We start from the raw sequence: 21347 nt of genomic DNA, 5'->3' as shown, positions 1-21347 counted from the left end.
GTCAAGTCACTCTGCTTCAAAACTGCGACCGGTACGCGCAGGGGGCGGTTTTGGGACGGAGCAGCGGGATGACGTCACTTGGAGCTAAAAAATAATACCCGCCAGTTCAGGGGTGACTAAAGTTGGGGCCGTATGTGCACTCTGGATGTGCATTCTCGCCTCCTTTCACAGCGCGTTCAGGCAAGCCACTGACGAAAAAATATGTCTTTTTATTGTGCTATTGCGTGACTGTAATTCCATTGCCTACAAACGGCGGTGTGGGGTGTGAGGGAGGGCATGTTGAAGTGATTGATTTAAATTAGTCCGCCTTTCTTCGTTTTCTCTAAATCCCTGTTTCTACATTATCTAGTTTGGCTCCAAGCGACGTCACGCATAAGCCACGCCTCTGCCGTGTCTCCTCCCACAAACCTGCGTATGACTTGACTTGGTATATATAGACTTAGCTCTCCTCCTCTTCTTACCTGGAACTTGAGCACCTGCGTGGAGTCCGGCCGGAGATCAGCAATTTGCCTGTTGAGGATCTCGCCGCCTGAGTCCTGCCTGCCGCCCACCTCCACGTTGACCTGCACATCCCCCTCGGTCCCGAAGGTTGACACCCCGACGTGGAAGTCCCTGTTTGGCCGCAGGACCCGAGGCGCCACCACACTGTAGGTCCTGAGGGGCGACGAAAACGGTGAAGGAGGCGGTGAATGTGACTGTGCGAGTGTGAAGATGAGAGATGTAGAGAGAAAGTTTTCCGGATTTAATGAATATGAATGAGAAGGATGAGGCGTAAGGAGATAGAAGAATAGGATACGGTGATCAAGAGGGTAGAAAGGAGTAATTAAGGGAACGGCGCTAATGAGAGATGTGGGAGCTTTACCGTTTTGATATAATGTTATAAGGTGATGTAAGAAGATGAAGGAATAAGATGGAGATGAAAAGAACGAAAGGAATATGAAGAAGACAGTGATGAAGAGGACGAAGATGGAGATGAGAGACGTTAGAAAGTTTTGTGGGTTTAGCATGCGTGTGGATGAGGAGTAAAGAGATGAAGATGAAGAGAACGGAAAGGAGTAAGAGGAAGAAGATGGAGGAATAAGCTGCTGGTAAAGAGGAACATGAGAGATAAAGAGGAACGTGAGAGCTTAGCAGATATGAGGTATAACGGTCTGAGAAGGAAGAGTTCGGTGATGGAGGAATAATAGGCTAGTGTGGAAAAGAACGCAAAGGAATAGGAGGAAGACGTTGTACTATATTAGACACGTGAGAGCTATGCGGATTTGATAGTTATATGAGGAGGAGGAGGAGGAATAAGGGGATGGATAAATAAGATAGGTGAAGATGAGGACGGGAAGGAGTTAGAGGAAGTAGCACCTATAGAAAAGGTATCAGAATAAAGTGACTGGGGAGGTTTATAGGAAAGGGGACTCAAAGGGATGGAGAAAGTGGAGGAAGACGACGGTGATGGACGGTAAGGGGTAATAGGAAGACGTAGCATGGAAAAGGTATTAGAGAAGAAAGTGATTGAGGAAGGGGGACAAAGACGAGGAGAAAGTGGAGGAAGAAAGGGGTCTGATAAGGAGGAGGATGAACATAACGTGGGAAGTAGAAAGCCGAAATCGAGAAAGACAATGGGAATTACGTAGGAAAAGACAAGAAGAAGAAGAAGAAGAAGAAGAAAAAGAAGAAAAATAAAAAGAAGAACAAATGAACAGGGTGAGAGCTGAAACTATTATTTATTAGACTGAGGGAAAGGCGAGAAACAAGGAAGAATAAAGAACGAAAAAGAGGAAGAGGAGGAAGTGACGAGAAATGAGGAGGAAGACGACGAAAAAGATGACGATAGTGATGATGATGAGGAGGAGGAGCAACATGAAGAAGAGGAGGAGAGAAGAGGAGGAGGAGGAGACTGACACAGAAGAAAGTGGCGGGAAGTCATGACTCGTGGGAGAGATTTTAGGAGTTTGTAGTATGGAAAACGGTCGACTTAATTACAGGTTGTGTGTGTGAGAGAGAGAGAGAGAGAGAGAGAGAGAGAGAGAGAGAGAGAGAGAGACAAGGGCGTGCTTAGAGAGTTTTCACGTAGGCGGAGTCAGGTAGAGAGTGCCAAAAACAAGTGTCTAGGAAAGGTCTGGAGGCTATTCTGGGAGTAGGAGAGGCCTGGGGTGGAGGAGAGGCTAGGATGGGGCGTAGGACATGCTGGAGGGAAAGTATAGGATTAAGTAGGACTCCTGGTGCGAAAGAAGATCCTGAAACTATACCAATGGAGTGACTTATAGAGGATGCAATGCGTATAAGGAAAGGAGTTTAAAGTATAAGTGAATCAAAGTTGTGCTGGTGAGGGTGGGTTTATGTGTGTATGTGTGTATGTATGTTAAGTATGGAAGTATGAGGATATGGAGGCGTGGAAAGCAGCAAATAAGAAAGGAAGGAAGGAAGAAATAATGGAAAGACGAAGAAATGAGAGGGAGGAGAGAAGAATGACGAGAGGAAAGAGCTAGGTCAAAATAAGATAGGGAAGAGATGGCATAAAGGAAAATAATGAAGGTATAGAAGAATAGAAGGAAGGAAGGAGATAAGACAAAATAAGGACAGCGAGGAGAGAAGAAAGGACAGGAAGGCAAGAAGTAAAGTCAGAATCCGAAATAGGGAGGAGATAGCATAATGGAAAACATGAAGGTGTTGAGATATGGAAGAAAGGAGAGGAGATATGAAAAAAAAAGATAAGGGGAAGGAAGAAATTATAGGGGAAAATGAGAATCCGATAGGGAAGAGATGGGATAATTTTACCTCTGTCTTCCTATCCTATATTTACGACTAAGGAAACTACTGGTGTAATCTTTTTGTGGTTTTCTCAATTTCCAGAGAGAGAGAGAGAGAGAGAGAGTCGTGGGTGGCAACAGGCACGGGGCAGCACCAGTTTGTCCTCTCTCTCTCTCTCTCTCTCTCTCTCTCAAGCACAGTAAGAAGCGTCGAGGCATGACAATAATTACAGGTGTACAAAGTGTCAATTTACGAAGGAGGAGGAGGAGGAGGGGGAGGAAAAAGAGGGAGGAAACGAGGAAGGAAGAGGAAAATTTACGAAGAATTAGAATGAGGAGAAAAAAAAAGATGAAAAAGGAGGAGAGGAGGAGGAGAAGAAGAATGAGGGAGGAAACTAGATTAGAGAGGAACAATTTCGACGAAGAATGAGAAGGAAAAAAAAAGGAGGAGGGGATGAGAAGAATGAGAGAAGATAATTAGGAGGAAGAGGAGCAATTACGAAGGAGAAATGAAAGAAAATAAGGAATTGAAGAAAAGGCAAACAGGAGAAAGAGGAGGAGGAGGAGGAGGAAAATGATGAAGAGGAGAAGGAAGAGGAGGAAGTAAAGAGAAAAGAACAAGAGTTAAAGAGCAATACAGGATTTCCTCTCTCTCTCTCTCTCTCTCTCTCTCTCTCAATAATGGCGAATAACACACCCTCCATTTCACACACCCACCTATAACTCCACCCTTCCATTGACAACACCTCCACCACCACCACCACCACCATTACTGACACAATCACCATTACCACCATCACGGTTCCCAAGCACATAATTCGATAACGTTTTTGTAGGAGTTTTGGGCTTTTCCAGGGGTAGTTTAATGACCTTGGCAGTAGTTTGACCCTTCTTCTTTGACATGAACCTAAAAAAACACTAATTAGAACCCGATTGATCACCTTTTTAGCCGTTGGAAATTGTTGATGTGGGAGGAGGAAGCGATACCGACTTTAGCCTCATCCCAAGAAAATTAAAAGGTAATGTTCGGGGCATATACTATAGGTTCACGTGGCCTCTGTGTTCATCTCCGTCGCATAGCCTAATATAAAACCTGCACATCGTAACTATAATACTAGCAATACCGGCCTTCCATGTTATAATATCTCCCGCGGATGGTCAGGAAAAATAGCCCAATCGAGAACAGGAAAACCGCAATCTACTGGAAAACTCGCAACCCTCCCTGTCCACCACCACCACCACCGTCACCGCCCACCTGGTGACGTCACGCCTATATATTTAACCTTTGCTGACGTCACTCCCCTTTGGACGCTTTTAAGGAAGGGATTTTGTTAAGGATCTTTGGGAAAGTTTTAGACAATTAAGTGAGTTAGTCGATGGGGAAATATGGACGTGGGGTTAAGAAAAAGGGAAAAGGGGATTATTGAAAAGATTGTGTGATAGCGGGATGTGAAAAGAAACAAGGAAAGATAAGATAGAGAAAAATGTGAGAGGAAACGAGAAGAGGAAAGAAAATGGAAAACATGAGCAAATGGAGAAATATAGACTTGGGAGTAAAAAAAAGAGGAAAAAAGGAAAAAATGTTAAGGAAAATGGGAAAAGGAACAAAAATAAGGTAAAAAGAGGTTACGAAAAGGAAATTTGTAAAAGGAAACGAACAAAGGAGAGAGAGAAAAAGGAAAGATGGAGAAATATACACTTTGGATTAATATAAAAGAATAAGGAAAAATAATGAAAGAAGATAAAAAATGGAAGAAAAAAAGAGAAAAGGGTATAATTATGGAAAAGAAAAATTATCAAAAATATGAAAAAAAAACAAAGGGAAGAAAATAAAAAAGCAATAACACAAAAAAATATTCAACCAGGATGTGTATGAGGAAAAGAGAGAGAGAGAGAGAGAGAGAGAGAGAGAGAGAGAGAGAGAGAGAGAGAGAGAGAGAGAGAGAGAGAGAGTTGAGGAAGGTCACTCGGAAACGGGTTACGAGAGAGGAGGGAAAGGTGAGAGGGAGAGGTAGGAGGGAGGGAGGGAGGGAGGGAGAGGTATGTAGGTATAGGAGGGAAAGGAAAGGAATGACGAAGGTATGGAGGTATGGAAGGTAGGAGGAAAGAGAAAAAGAACGGGGAGGATGCAGAATATGACAGCTAGAAAAAAAAGTAAAGATAAAATAAAAAGGAGGAGGAATTGAGAGAGAATGGGTAAAAGAGGACTAGGAAAGATAAACAGGAAATAGAAGAATGAGGGAAATCGCACGAACGAAGAGGAAGTGATGCAAAACGAGGAAGAGGAGGAAAAGGAATTGATGGAAGGAAGGGAGGAGGAGGAGGAGGAGTATATGGAGAAGGACGAAGAGGAGGAGTAAGAGGCGGAGGTGGGGGAAGAAGAAATGGAGAGGACGAAGAGGAGGAGTAGGAAAGTCGATAAGAAAAAAGGAGGAGGATGATAAGGAAAGTTCGAGAAGGAAGAGGAGGAGGAGGCTAGTCTCTCCAGTGCCCAGGCAGGTCATGATTGAACCACTTTCACTACACACACACACACACACAAACACACACACACACACACACACACACACACATTCCTTTATAGTATGTCGCATGCATAGCCGATGGTCCCCGTATGTGTGTGTGTGTGTGTGTGTGTGTGTGTGTGTGTGTGAGAGAGAGAGAGAGAGAGAGAGAGAGAGAGAGAGAGAGAGAGAGAGAGAGAGAGAGAGAGAGAGACCTTGCATCTTGACACAAACAGTTAAAGCAAGTTTACAGAGAAAAGAAGTGAGGAGGAGGAGGAGGAGGAAGAGAGGAGGACGCAATAAGAATAGGAGGGAGGGACAATTATCTCCATTATCTTTCTTTTTACTTCGTTATTTCGTCATGTTGGTAATACTTGGCTTGTAGGTGAGTGCGTGTGTGCTTACGTGTGTGTTCGCGTGTGTGTGTGTGTGTGTGTGTGTGTGTACGCCATCCAATGACACACACACAACACACAGGTGGGTGGAGGTAGGGTTGGGCAAAGATCTTGAGGGTTTGGATCCAGTCAGAAGGAGGAGGAGGGAGGAGGGACGAGTGGAGCCCTAATAAGGTCAGCGAGGACATACCCTCCACGTCATCCTCTCCTCCTCCTGCTCGTCCTTCTCCCGTCCACTCCCATCCCTCTCCCTTCCTTTCCTTCTTACCCCTTCTCCTTTCTTCATTTTCTTCATCAAGCTCCCCCTCCACCCTTTTCCGTTCCTTCTTCGCTTCCGGACACTATTCCCTCCCTTTATTCTCTTCTCCCAGTTTCCAATTACTTCCCCCGTCCATTTTCTTTCCTCTCCCTTCTTTTCCTTCTCCACCTCCTACCCCTTCTCATTTCCTCCTTTTCTTCATCTACCTTTTTCCATTCCTCCCTTTCTCATTTTCTTTCTTCGCCTCCACACACAATTTCCTCTCTTTATTCTCTTCTTCCAGTTTACCTTTATACTTCCTTCCTCCGTTTCCTTTCCTCTCCCTTCTTTTCCTTCTCCACCTCCTACTCCTTCTCATTTCCTCCTTTCCTTCATCAAGCTCTCCCTCCATCATCTCCCATTCCTCCCTTTCTCATTTTCCTTCTTGGCTTCCACACGCTATTTCCTCCTTTTCTTTTCTTCTTCCAGTTTGCAATTACTGTACACTTCTCTCTTCCGTTTTCTCCTCTCTTCTTAATCTTCTTTTACTCCTCCTCCTCCTATTATTATATTTGCAATCATTTTCTTCTCCCTCCGTCGCTTCGTTGCATCGCTTCTTCATTCCTTCTGCTTAACCTGTTCCTCCTCCTCCTCCTTCCTTTTTTTTTCTTCCTCTCTGGACATGGAGGGAGAGAAGCAAGCACGCAATAGAACCCCTCCCTTCTCTTCCTCTCTTCTCTCTTCCTTCCACCCGTATACGTAGCAGTGTGGATAGCAAATAATCTCCCGAACTCTTTTTCTTTCCTTCATCTCTCCCTCATTCTCATTCTTCCCCTTGTTCTCATCTTTCCTTTCTCTCTATAAGGTCTAACATGGAACCCTAACTTCACTTCACCTAATAAATAAAAAATAAAAAAATAAAAAAAAAGACACTGGCGGAGTTTACTGAGACCGAGTTATCGTGCGCTGGAATAAGCTCCCTGAACCAACCGCTCAGTGCAAAACGTTATAATATACGTAGCCTCTTAGTGAGTGAAACCAGGCACGGGTATTTTCTCTTAACTGCATCACATTGACACAGCCCTCTATGCATTTCACCTGAGAGCAGTGTTTACGCTAGTCACTATTCACCGTTGCAGCATTTACCGTAGTTGCACGTGAACCCGCCAACCCCTAACACAAGGCCGACTCTGAGTACGCGTTACCACACTCCTCGTTATTAATTCCGCCGGCGTGGCTCGTAAAGGAGGAGGAGGAGGAGGAGGAGAAGCGGGGTTGGATGCGCCCCTATAGAATGCTGCAGCCTGATTCGAACTGAGACTCATTATAAATTACTTACAGCCGCGTGACCAACGGGATGGAGCCGACTACACATTGGACTGCACAAAGAAGAAAGAGCAGCAGAAGTAGAAGGGAAATGAGTCATAGAACACCAGGAATACGAGTAAATAATGTTTGAAAGGGAAACTAACGAGATAATGCGATGATGATGATGATGATGATGATGATGAGAGGAAGAAAAGGGATGTGGAAAGTAGAGGAAAAGAGAGAAAGAAAGAGGTGGGATTAGATCAATAAAAAAAAGTGGTGTAGGATCGTAGGAGGAAAAACAGGTAGATAGACATTTATTTATTTTTTCATCCTAAGTGCAATAGTTAGGTTGCCTGCTTTAGTTTCGAGGCCCAGTGACCTTGCCTGCCTTTTCTCTTATGCAGGCCTTGAAAACTAGTACAAAACATAAAAAGAACAACAAAAAACTACGATTATGCCGCCCTCCCTCCCCTCTATATTGACGTTGTGGTCGTGTGTTAGAATTTTCTGTTGAAGTGTGCAGCTTAAAAACTTCCTCTATGCTGGTTTAAGAAATTTGGTCGCGTTAGTGTTTCGCAACGGAGAGTAAGGAATAATTAATTGGAGTAGATTTTTTTATTTTCTTTTTTTACAGCAGAGGAGTCAGTTCAAGGGCATAAAAAAGGTAACAAATGTGAAAAAAGCCCGCTACTCACTGCTCCTATAAAGAGTTAAAGGAGTGGCCGAAATATAGGTCAATTTCGGGAGGAGAGGTGTCCTGATACCCTTTATTATTAAGTAAAGGTGTCTTGAGTTCGCTTTAGTTTTGGGGGATAATTTTGATACGAGACTGAGTGTAACGCAAAATTTTCCTCCAGTTGGTATAAGGAAATTTCTCGCCTTCATCTTTCATTCTAAACACAATGGCAGCGTTCTAAGATTTCCTGGTAGAGTGCAGTCCATTATTTTACAGCTGGTAGTATACGGAAATTTCTCATTCTCGTCGTTCACAATAGACAGGGGAAGTGTTCTAAAATTTCCTGCTCACTAATTTCCTTGAATTGGTATAATAAGGATATTTCTCGCATTCGTCTTTCGCAATGGAGACTGCGACAGTGTTCTAAAAAATGTCGTGCTGAAAAGTGTACCGCAAATTTTCCCTCATTTGGTATATGGAGATATCTCACATTCATCTTGCGCTACAGAGACAGACAGCGTTCTAAGAAAAAGTCCTGTTGAAGTGTACAGCTCATTATTTTCCTTTAACCCGTCCACTGCGATTGGGACGGATTTGGGTTTCACTGGTAGCCTGGTAACACATAGTCCCAGGTCTTTCTCTGCCTCTGTGGTGGATAGTAGTGTGTTTCCCATGTGGTATTGGTATGCTGGATATCCCCTCCCAAGGTGCATGACTTTACATTTTTCTTCACTGAACTGTAGCAGCCACTTTTTGATCCATACTTGTAGCTTGGTGGTGTTTTCTTGTAGGAAATCCGCAGTCAACGGGAAGCTTGTATACGGAAATTTCTCACAGTCGTCGTTCACAATAGACAGCGGAAGTGTTCTAATATATCCTGCTCAATAATTTACTTCAGTTGGTATAAAAAGGAAGTTTCTCACATTCGTATTTCGCGATTGAGACAGCGACAGTGTTCTAAAAGAAAAAAATACCCTGCTGAAAAGTGTAGCGCAAAAATTTCTTTCAGTTGATATATGGAGATTTCTCACATTCATCTTTCGCAATAGAGACAGACAACGTTCTAAAAAAAGTCCTGTTAAAGTGAAAAGCTTATTTTTTTCCCCTTTAAAGCTTGTATACGGAAATTCCTCATAGTATTCATCTTTCACAATGGACAATAGTAGTTTTAATATTTCCTACTCAGAGTTTTCCTTAAGCTGATACGCGGAAATTTCCCACATTTATATTTCGCGTTCTAATGTTTCCTGTTGGCAGCCGGAGCGTGAGTACGGGGAAGGAAGGGCGGCATATTTGAAGGCTTCTTGTCCTCTTTTTTGTGTGTGTTTTGTACTAGTTTTCAAGGCCTGCAGAAGACGGAAAGGCAAGCAAGGGCACTGGGCCACGAAACTAAAGCAGGCAACCTCATTATTAAACGCAGGATAAAAAATAAATGTTTACCTTTACCTGTTTCTCCTCCTACGTGTCTATGATCCTACGCCACCTTTTTTTTTTATCTATCTAATCCCACCTCTCTCTCTCTCTCTCTCTCTCTCTCTCTCTCTCTCTCCTTTCCTCATCTTTTTTTATATTACTCTCAATTCTTTCAGTTTATTTTTTTTATTTTTCTATCCCACTTCTTTCCTTTTCTTATACATCTTATTTCTTTCTATCTCCTTTTCATCATTATCATCCACATCCTTCTTCCTACTCTACTTTCTACCTCCGACAGCCACCAGAAACAGCCTCTACCTCCTACCTTCTTTTCCTACTGTCCTTAATTATATACCTGCCTCTGAGGGGGAAAAGGTGAGCAAGAGGACATTACGATAAACACACCCACAGCCCCACCCACCACACGACCACTACCACCACTTCACGTTTATGATTACCCTTCGCATTCTACGTAAACATGCACCTACACTTCCTCCCTCTCCTCCACCGTTGCCAGATTATCGTACTCAGGGTCTCGTATTTATCGGTTTCTGGGCCATAGCTATTGCCAAAAAACACCAATAATTAACCATTTTAACGATAACTATATATGAGATTATCGTACTCAGGGTCTCGTATTTATCGGTTTCTGGGCCATAGCTATTGCCAAAAAACACCAATAATTAACCATTTTAACGATAACTATATATGAGATTATCGTACTCAGGGTCTCGTATTTATCGGTTTCTGGGGCATAGCTATTGCCAAAAAACATCAATAATTAACCATTTTAACGATAACTATATATGAAGGCAGTTACTGGGGTCGAGGAAGCAGTTTTGGGACGGAAATTGCCAAACACAGGAGGCTGAGTACGACAATCTGGCAACGTTGCTCTCTCCTGTTCTCCTTCCTTGGTCTATCTGCTTTGTTCTGGATCTTGTAAATCTGTCGTTCTTGGTCCCTTCTGTTCCTGCTTCCTGTGTTCTCAAGGTCCTTTATCCCGTCAGTTTCAAGGTGAGGGAATGATGCGTCTGTCCTCGTCGTGATGTTACGTAGAGGTTGAAAATTCGTAGAGTTGTGTTATTTGGTAGAGGAGAGGAGAGTTAATAGGTAGAGATAGTTGAATTAGGTTTGGCTTCTTTGGATAATTAATTGAAGTAGAGTTATTAAGTAAAGATTGCCCTGGGTTAGGTTTAGTTTTGGGGGATAATTTTAATAGGAGGCTGTCATTTTGTCGTCTTGTGTATTGCTATTACTACTACTACTACTACTACTATTACTACTATTACTACTACTACTACTACGACTATTATTACTACTATTACTACTACTACTACTACGACTACTATTACTACTACTACTGTTATGACCTTGAAGAACACACATGGCCCCGCCCCGGAAGCACCTGTTAATGAGGGTGGAAGCTTCCCACGCCCACTTACTCTCTCTCTCTCTCTCTCTCTCTCTCTCTCTCTCTCTCTCTCTCGGTTACACAACACACACAGGAGAGAGAGAGAGAGAGAGAGAGGTAACTCACCCCTTGGCCTCTGCATCGCCCACCAGCACACCCACGGCCGCCGCCACCACCGCCGCCGCCGCCCACAGCATCCCGCCGCCTGCAACAGAGAGAGAGAGGGAGTGAGAGTGAGAAAGGAAGTGAGAGTGAGAGAGTGTGAGAGAAAGGGAGAGCATACGATAATGATGATGATGATGATAATAATAATAATAATAATAAGAAAAAAATAAATAATAATAATAATAAGAAGAAGAAGAAGAAGAAGAAGAAGAAGAGGAAAACAAGAAAAGGAGGACAAAGGAATGAGAGAGAGAGAGAGAGAGAGAGAGAGAGAGAGAGAGAGAGAGAGAGAGAGAGAGAGAGAGAGAATAAGAATAAGAATAAGAAGTAGAAAAAGAAAAATAATAAGAAGAACAAGAAGAAGAAAAGGAGGACAAAGGAATGAGAGAGAGAGAGAGAGAGAGAGAGAGAGAGAGAGAGAGAGAGAGAGAGAGAGAGAGAGAGAGAGAGAGAATAATAAGAAGAAAAAGAAAAATAATAATAAGAACAAGAACAAGAAAAGGAGGACGAAGGAATGAGAGAGAGAGAGAGAGAGAGAGAGAGAGAGAGAGAGAGAGAGAGAGAGAGAGAGAGAGAGAGAGAGAGAGAGAGAGAGCATACAACAATAACAATAAGGCAAAAATATAAGAGCGTCGAGATCGTTTCCGACAAAGTAAAAAAAAACAAATGAGCATCGGAAGACATCAATGTTTAAAGCGGAACAATACGACCATAAACAATACTAAAACAGAGCAAAAAAAAAGTCATCCTGCAACAAATGAGCATCGGGAAACGCAGCAATATTCGTAACTTAACAAAAAAAAATAAGAATAAAAATAATGATATTACACCAAAAAAATGAACGTGATCTTGCAACAAATAAACATCGGGAAACGCTACAAATTACAGATAAAAATACGAAAATACGAAATAAGTTATAAAAAAAGCCTAACAAAGTAATAATACGGCCTAATCTAAGCAATAATAAAGCCTAACATAAACACACAGACATTAATGATAAGAAAACAAACAATAACGATATCTTCTACATAAAACAATAAAGCAGAACATCAGGAAACAATATACATAGCCTATCCTCAAGCCATTTTCAGTTTCCTCAAGAGATTTTAAGAGTAAACATTAAATTTGACTTACAGATATACAGACATATAGGCTAACAATAAAACAAGAAAATAATGATCTTTCCAGCATAAAACAAAACAAAAATCAGGAAACTATAAGGAAAAGAGAAAAAATAAAAAAGATAGAAAGATAAATAAAAAGAAAAGATAAAAGAGAAGAAAGAGGTTGTAGAGAAGAAATATAAAAAGATAGAGAGAAATAAGAAGAAAAGGGTAGAAGAAAAGTTAAAAGATAGTAGAGAAGAGAAAAAAAAGAAAGATAAATAAGAAGAAAATGGTAGAAGAGAAGAAAAAAGGTAATGGAAGAAAAAAGATAGAAAGTTAAATAATAAGAAAAAAATATAGAAAAGTGATAAGGAAAAAATAATATGAAAAGGAGAGATATATAAAAAGACAAAATAAGAACAATATCCATAGCCTATCACCAAGCTCCACCAGTTAGGCTACCTCAAGTGATTAAAAGCAAACATTAAACCTAACTTACAAGAGCAACCACAAAAAAACAAAGCCTGACCCGCCCACGCCTTTTCTTCATCGCCTTCCAAAACCCGTTCCTCCGTAAAGGTCAAACTCGGGATCTATATATTGACTCTCTGAAGGGACTGACCTTGCCGCTCGCTTCGCCCTCAGCATGCAAAGGTCAGGACACCAGACAGCCCGAAGGAAGGGGACTTTTTTTGTGTTTGTTGTTTTGTAATTCCTGTTTGCTTGTTTTCCTTTATTTTTTTTGTGTGTGTTTGAGAAGTTTAAGGTCAGTTTAGAATTTAAAGCACCTTGTTTTGTTTGCTTTGTTTTGTTTGTTTGTTGTTTTCTCTATCCTTTTCTTCTTCCTCTTTCGTTTTTACTTATTCTTTGTTTATTTATTCTCCTCTTTTCCTCTCTTATTTTCCTTCCTCTTCTGTTTTTACTTGCTTTTTTTATTTATTTATCTTCTCCCTTCCTCTTCCTGTTTACTGTTTTCTTTCACTTCAACCCTCTTTCTTTCTTATTTCTTATTCATCTTTCGATCGCTTTCTTTTCCTCTTCATATTTCTTTTCTGATTCCACTCTTCTACTATCATCTACTTCACCTCTCTGTCTATCTTATTTATTTATCTCTTTCCTTTCATCTTTTCCTTATTATTTTTTCTTATTCCAAATCTTATCATCATCATTTGGGTTTGAAGGAGGTGAGAGAGAGGGGAATTAAAACGTCTATAGTGGAGATAATGGGGATAAGGGATCGAACTCAGGAGAAAGGGGAATTCGAGTAAAGGTGAAGGAAAAACAAAGGAGTTCTGTAGGCGTATATGTCAGCTGTTGAAGGTGGTGGTGTTGGTGGAGGTGAGTGTTGTTGTTGTTGCTGCTGTTGTTGAGTGACCTGGGCCAAACCTGTCTTTCCTACCTCTCCTCCACTCCCTCCTTCTCCCTCTCACTTTCCTCTTCCCTCTCCTCCTCCTCACTTGTCCTCCCTTGCTCTTTTCTTTCTTCCCTCTCTTCTCTCCTTTTTTTCTCCTCCCCTTCTTCACTCTCCCTATCTTCTCATTCTTTTCCTTCCTGCATTTCCTCCTCTTCCCTCCCTCCTTCCTTCTCGCCTCTCCTCCTCACTTAACTTCTTCTATCTCCTTCTCTTTGTTCTTTCTTCCTTTTCTCCTTCTCGTCATTTCCCTTTCCTGTTCCAACATAGCATTCCTACCTCACAGATTTCCTCCTCCTGTGCTTGTCTCCCTCCCTCCTTTACTCCCCCTTTTCCCTCCTCTTCTCCATTCTCTACCTCTCACTTTCCTCTTCCCTCGCTCCGTCCTTTTCGCTTCTCCCTCCTTTTCTCTTTTCTCTCTTACTTTCCTTCCTTCGCTCTGTTATTTCTCCTTCCTAATCCTCCCACATTGCATTCCTACCTAACTTATTTTCTCTCTTCTCTCCTCCTGTTCTTTTCTCATTCCCTCCTTCACTCTTCCTTATCTCATTTATTTATTCTCGTCTCTCCTCCTGTTCTTTCTTCCTCCCACATTGCATCCTTGCCTCACATATTTCCTCTTTTCTCTCCACCACCTGTTCTTCTCTTATATCCTACTGCCTTCACTCTCCCTTTCCCCCCCACCTTCTCCCTCTCTCCCATTGGCTAAGTATATTTGTTGCATTATAGAGACTCACATTGCATCAGTTAAACGCTGCAACAATTTACTAAACATCGACTTAATGATATCTGCGTCGCCATTTCAATTATGATGCAACGAGCTGGGGGAGGAGGAGGAGGAAGAGTAGGTGGAGGAGCCGCAGTAGGAAAATGAGGAAGAAAAAAGAGGAACAACAAGAAGATTAGGAGGAAAAGAAGCGACAGGGGGAAGGAAAGGAGGAAAACGATCATGAGTACGAGGAGGAGCAGAAAAGAGGAGGAGGAGGAGGAGGAGGAGGAGCCGCAGTACAAAGGAGAGGAGGAACAAGAAGAGTAAGCGGATGATAAGGAGAAAGAAAAGTAGCGAAACGATAAAAGTAGGAAAGAAATAGGAGTAAGAGAAGTAGAAATATAAGAGGGGGAGGAGGAGCAAGAAGACGAGAAACAATAGGATTAGGAGGAAGAGGAATAGTAAAAGGATGGAAAGAAGAAATAGGAGCTAAAGAAGTGGAAAAGAGAAGCGGGAAGAGGAGGAACAGGAGGATTACAAGAGGAGGAGGAAGAGGAGGAGGAGAGAGAAGTTAACATGTGGAGAGTCAAAGGAGGACAATTCCAAGAGGACCAATCATCTGCTCCCATTAATGTGACGTCACCATCTAATCTTCCCGCTGTAGCCAATCATACGAGAGGATGACGAAACACCCAATCATTGCAAAGAGGTGACGAAGGTGTGGTAACAGTAATAGCGGGAACGTTATTACTAATTCATCCTGTAATTTGCGGTGTCACCTGTTTTCCTCCTCGAACTAATTATATTTACTGCTTGATCCTACCGTTTAGCAAGATCTAATTATTCATCTTTTACTCTATCCCGTGTATGCTTAATTGTCGTTCTGTATTTTAGGTGTGTATTCAACGGCTATATTAAAATCCCTCTCTTCCCAGATCTTTCAGCCATACCCCGATCTCTACAAGCATTCTATTAACCCCATTTATAGGCTAATGGCTACATCCAACACAGTATTACCGACATGGCAAGCATATGTTGGTAATATTATGAAGCACAGAAGCTGGGAGAGTAGGCTATCATTGAAAGGATATTTTAGAAACTGGCGTCGGTTGTTTTTTGAGTTGGTAATAATTGGCTGTCTTAGTAAAGGAAAGTTTGGAATACAACCCTAATAGTATTTTCTTAGTAAGGGAGAACTTAGAATACGATCTTTATAGTATTTGCAGCTACTCTTTCGGTTCTATCTATAGCACTGTAAAATAATAATGATAATAATAATAATAATAATAATAATAATAATAATAATAATAATAATAATAATAACAACAAAAATAATAATTGTAAAGTAAAAATGGTCATGATAGTTTTTCCTTATGATCTTGCTTGAGGAAGGAAGGAAAGAAGGAAGGGAGTAGGCTTCTCGTGTGTTCCTCCGCCTCGCCAGCTGACTCAACTAGTAGTTCCGCTTGTCTGGCTTTTTATAAGGGACTGCTGGGCTCATGCATGGACCACTGAAGAGAAACCCACGACTACTACATTACATACTCATAACTCAAATACTCTATGGACCACTAAAGCCTAGGTTACGCTTTGATTGGCAGAGAGGATATCGACGCCATACTAAGGAACAATCCAATGCTATTCAACGTTAACACTGTATAGTCACATATCGCTCGCTGATTGGTTTATCTGATTGTTGGAGAAGGAAATAAACGTAGAAAATGGAAGTGCCTGTCATGCATTTCAACTCTTAAGCAATAAACAATAACAGTGAATAATTGTAAATAGCCATCAAATAGTTGAAATGCAGTCATAAATCACTAACGCCTGTTATTTTAGGTGTCGTGTTGGTCTTAAGTAACAATAATGTGGTTGATTTGCCTTTTTGTCAGTTTTTCAAGACGTGGTTACCCGGTTTTGTTGATTTTTTTATATAACTTGTTACGACCGAGTTTGTAATAAGTCGACGGAGAAATTCCAACACTTCTTACAGCAACCTCCGTCCGGTAAAAGGAAGTAAATAGCCAAACAAGCCACGTAACTGTTGATAAATACTAAGACGCCGTTAAGAAAAAAAAAATCTGGCGTAAAAATACAATAAAAAGGTGGTGAGTCATGCCAACTCCTCATTCGGCAAGTGGCAGAGCTGTAAATCCTCTTATGTTCTCACGGCTGCTGTTTTTCAAGTGGTCAACCGCTGCCATAACTACGTCAACGGTTGATGCCCCCATGATTTCCCGCTGTCCCTTTACAAACCCAACTCACGTAGTCAACCGTGAGAAACAGATTATAAATTACAGGAGGAGGAGAAGGAGGGGGAGGACGAGGGTGGGAAAGGAGCAGAAAAAGGGGAGGTCAATGACAAAGAACAAGAGCAGCTGGAGGAGGAAGTGGACGAGGAGCCGTAGGAGGAGGAGGCAGGAGGAGGTCGGTGGAAGCTAACGGAAAAAAAGGGACAGGAGGAGGACGGTGGAAGAGAAAAAAGATTAAAAAAATACAAAAACAAAATAAAAATAAAATATGCATAGTTAACGTAAGGAAATATGGAAAAAAGAAACTTACATAATACAGACAACATAGCAGATATCGAAATGAGGTATCGTGAACTACTACTACTACTACTATTATCATATTTACTACTACCACTACTACTGCTACTACTACCACTACCAGTACTTTTGATGATGATAATAACGATGATGAAATAGCACACGTCGTAACATCGCTGTACGAACAAGAGTGGCCGAGTGAATCACGCACGAAACTCCTGACGCGGGACGCCTCCTCACGCAGAGCCGTCGTCACGCGTCTGGTAACACTGCACGCTGGCTGGCTGGTTCCCTCGCTGCCCCGCGCACGCTCACATAATAGTATAACAGATGGTATTATAGTACAGTGAATAGTATAGCATATGATAGTTGAGTTCCCCCGTTGAAAAGCCTATTATTCAGTGTTATAAAGAAAAGATACACACTCCTTTATTTGCTAACTGTAATCTGACGTCCGTAAAGTGATCAATAGACATAAGAAAATAAAAATAAACGAATGAGAAAGTAAAAATAAAAGAAAATAAATCGAATAAACACAACAGCTGGTAATATGGATGGCGTAAAGTTAGTAATGAAAAGTAAAAATAATGAAATGAATAAGCAAAAAAGAGGAAATAAATCGAATAACACTACAGTTTTTAATAATATAGATAGCGTAAAGAAAGGGTAGTAATATGAGAGAGAGAGAGAGAGAGAGAGAGAGAGAGAGAGAGAGAGAGAGGGACGGCAGGAACTTGTCACGTGCAATACGGTCTAAAATTGCATCTCGTCGCACGCGCAAAAAACTGCATGACTGATTCTAGAGCCACGCAGCTGTGTAATAAGGTTCACGTAACACCGATAACGTTACGAGAGACCACTGAGCTGCGTGACCAACCGAAGGGCAAACTCGTGACAGGAAGACAGTCAATAACCTACCAGGGAACCGGCGCTAACATAAAAAAAATACACACACTAACATTAAAAGTACACCAATTATATACATATAACAGGAATGATAACTGTGATCTAACCTTACAATTCACCAACAGTAAGAATTGAACCGGGACTTATTAATAGAACCGGCAGTCATTATCGTTAAAAATACACTCGCTAACATAGAAATACAGCAATTATACGTGTAACAGGAGTGATAACTGTGATCAAACCTTACAATTCACCAACTATAATAACAGAACCGGGACTTATTAATAGAACCGGCAGTCATTACCGTCAAAATTACACTCGCTAACATAGAAATACAGCAATTATACGTCTAACAGAAGGGATAACTGTGATCTAACCTTACAATTCACCAACTATAATAACAGAACCGGGACTTATTAATAGAACCGGCAGTCATTATCGTCAAAAATACACTCGCTAACATAGAAATACAGCAATTATACGTCTAACAGAAGGGATAACTGTGATCTAACCTTACAATTCACCAACTATAAGGACAGAACCGGGACTTATTAATAGAACCGGCAGTCATTATCGTCAAAAATACACTCGCTAACATAAAAATACAGCAGTTATACGTCTAACAGAAGGGATAACTGTGATATAACTTTACAATTCACCAACTATAACAGAACCGGGACTTATTAATAGAACCGGCAAATACATTCACTAATATTAACGCCAGATTTATTAAACGGCATATTAGGCTTCATTAACAATACTGTGACTGATTTACCTTTTCTGACCCGATTTTCAAGGCGTGTTGGTAAGTTTTGTTGATTTTTTATATAACTTTTTTTTCTTACGATCGAGTTTATAATGTGTCGACTTAACTATGAAAATCTATAATACTTCTAACTAACTGTCCCAAAATATGAATTAAAAAGTCAAACCAAACGCATAACTGTTACAAAAATACAAATATGACCTTTAAAAATAACCTGGCGGAAAAACACACCAATGATACACACAACAGGAATGCTAACTGTGCTCTAGCCCTAAAACTCACCGCCTCTATGAATACACTAATTATGCAGAGAAGGGGGCTGGTAATTATCGTGTTTTAACCCTAGAAATTACCGACTGGAGATGGAGGAGAGGAGGTAATTATAGGAGAAAGTGTAGACGGCGGAGATTAAGACGAAAAGGAGGGAAGAACTTCATCTTTTTTTTTTTTACGTGTAGAAAATAAGTGAGGGAAAACTAGATGAACAAATAAAGGGAACTATCTTCATTTAATTCACTGTTTTTTATTCATTTTTTTATTATTTCGTCTTTGAGCATTATATTTTACTTTCTACTTATTCTTATTCATTCTACTTATGCATTTATTTATCATTTTATATTTATTTCTTGTTCATTTCTTTGTCTTAACTCTTTATTGATCTCGTTTCATTCCGTTAATAATCTTCACTTTCTCTTACCTCTCTCTCTCTCTCCACGTCTAAATTAATGAAGTCCTAATTATTTGTACACACACACACACACACACTAAATAAATAAAAACATAAATGAAGACCCTCCCGCCGGTGTTCATCCCTCGCGAACAATAGCTAGATAATCGACGCGTTCCGATTCTCGCTTTTTCCTCCCCTTTTTTTCCGTGCAGGGAGGGGAAGGGAGTGACACTTTCGCTCCTCCGCTCCGTGACTGGCGCCGCACCACACGCACCGTCATTAGCAACCTGGTCCACCACTGTACAAGGGGGCAAAGGCCTCTCCCATGCTACCTTGCTGTGCTCCCTCCTTCCTATGTAGCTTTCCCCTCTAAGTTCACACACGGAAAGGCTCTCCATTGCTACCTCGCTATGCTCCCTCCTTCCTATGTGGCTTTCCCCTCTAAGTTCACACACGGAAAGGCTCTCCATTGCTACCTCGCTATGCTCCCTCCTTCCTAAGCAGCTTTCCCTTCTAAGTTCACACACAGAAAGGCCTCTCACACTCTCACATGCTACCTCCCTGTGCTCCCTCCTTCCTATGCAGCTTTCCCCTCTAAGTTAACACACAAAGAGGCCTCTCGTATGCTACCTCGCTATGCTCCCTCCCTCCCAGTGTTACCAGATTCTCGTAACTACTCAGAAAATTGCATTTACCGGGATTCAAAGCTGTCGTACCTATACAAAATTTAATAACGATATGCAGTTAAAGTTCTTGTTGAAACCGTTAATTACTGATGTTTCTTGTAATAGTTATGGGTCAGAATCCGGAAAATATAATGTGAGGAGTACGATAATCTAGTAACGCTCTTCCCTTTCCCTCCCTTTCAAGCAGCTTTCCCAGCTCTCACTTGCTCACTCACACTCGTCAGTTCGTTAGCCGTGCAAGGGACTGACATGGCTGGTGGCGTTATGGACGTGAGAAGTGTGAACGTGACGCTGTTGCTATGTCATCATTAGCTAGCATTAATCCATCGCCTCCATCCTGCTCCGGTGATGGTTCTAATTTCATCTCTCCCACGTTGGTTCTGTTCTCTGTTCTCTCTTCGTCGGTGTTCTGGGAGAGGGAGAAGGGAGACGAAATAGCCTACCCACAGCATGCTCTCTTTTCGTTCGTGTCTGGAGCAATTTGGCAGATCCTAGAGTCGTTTAAAAGGGAAAGGTGAACACGCTCTCTCGGTTCGTGGCTAAAGGAGTTTGGTTCATGCTAAATAGCCGTTTAGAAAAGAAAGTGTGACATGCTCTCCTCGTTCGTGACTGAAGTAATTTGGCTGATCCTACAGAGCCGTCAGGGGAAAGGGCATTTGCATAGAAGCTCAATTTAATTCCTGCGCAGTGAAAGCGAAGTCAGAAAACGAAGTCAGAGCAATTTGGTTAAGAGGGTGAAGGCAGGAAACAAAGTCAAGACCAATATGGCTGATCTCATAGCTGTTAATTAAAGAGTAGGATGTTTGTATATATAGAAGCTCAATGTACTGTGCGTCCTGAGCAGAGAGAGCGAAACCAGCAGAAGGCGATGTCAGGATCAATGTGGCTGATCTTAGAGCTGTTAAAGAAAAGGGCATTTGCATAGAGGCTGAATATACGCCCTGAGCAGAGAGAGTGAAGTCAGGAAGCGAAGTCAGGATCAATGTGGCTGATCTTAGAGCTGTTAAAGAAAAAGGCATTTGCATAGAAGCTAAATATACGCCCTGAGCAGAGAGAGTGAAGCCAGGAAGCGAAGTAACGGTCATTTTCGCTGATCTAATAAAACCGTTTAAGAAAAGTATATCTGCATAGGAGCTCAATATGGTCCTGAGCCGAGAGATAACGAAGTCAGGAGCGATGGCTGATCTTAGAACCGTTAAAGAAAGGGTATTTGCATTGAAGCTCGATCAGTACACGTCCAGAGCAGAGAAAGAGACGATCAGGAAGTGATGGGTGGAAGTGGGTGTCCCGTATTACAATGCTCCCCCCGAGGCGTGAGTCCGCCCCACATTGATCTAGATAATGATGTTGGTTTGGACGAGTATCGGTGCCCCAAGGCGATGCTCTACTTTCATGCACTTGATCTTCTCTCTGTGTCTTTGCGTCTCGTGCAGTGTTGCCATCAGTCACCGAGGCACGCACGAACGCTACTAATCGGTAGTCTCAGACGCTTCCACCTCTCACATCAACTATTTCCAATGGTCAAAAAGAAGATCAATGGGGTTTTTATGAGTGCTTTTGCATAATCATAGCATAGAAGAAGGGTCAAACTACCATCAGGGCCATTAAACTACCCCTGGAAATGCTCAAATCTTCCATGAAAAGCGTGTCAATTATGTGTGCTGGGACGCCGAAAGGATTGAAA

The 21347-nt window shown here is 41.7% G+C and overlaps 1 protein-coding gene across 4 annotated transcripts in view; it reads right to left on the bottom strand.

The window, feature by feature from the left end:
* LOC126996005 (thioester-containing protein 1 allele S3-like) overlaps nucleotides 1-21347 on the bottom strand; it is a 54536-nt gene that overhangs the window by 26624 nt on the left and 6565 nt on the right. For all 4 annotated transcript variants that reach the window (XM_050855986.1, XM_050855984.1, XM_050855987.1 and 1 more), the window contains exons 2-3: nucleotides 10822-10900; nucleotides 462-654 (exon numbers count right to left, since the gene is read on the bottom strand). In XM_050855986.1, coding sequence (XP_050711943.1) covers nucleotides 462-654; nucleotides 10822-10892 — 264 coding nt within the window. In that variant the 5' untranslated portion in view covers nucleotides 10893-10900. The remainder of the gene's footprint in view (nucleotides 1-461; nucleotides 655-10821; nucleotides 10901-21347) is intronic.

This window comes from Eriocheir sinensis, chromosome 9, assembly GCF_024679095.1.
Source record: "Eriocheir sinensis breed Jianghai 21 chromosome 9, ASM2467909v1, whole genome shotgun sequence".
Taxonomy (NCBI): domain Eukaryota; kingdom Metazoa; phylum Arthropoda; class Malacostraca; order Decapoda; family Varunidae; genus Eriocheir; species Eriocheir sinensis.
This window is presented reverse-complemented; position numbering and strand designations above follow the sequence as displayed.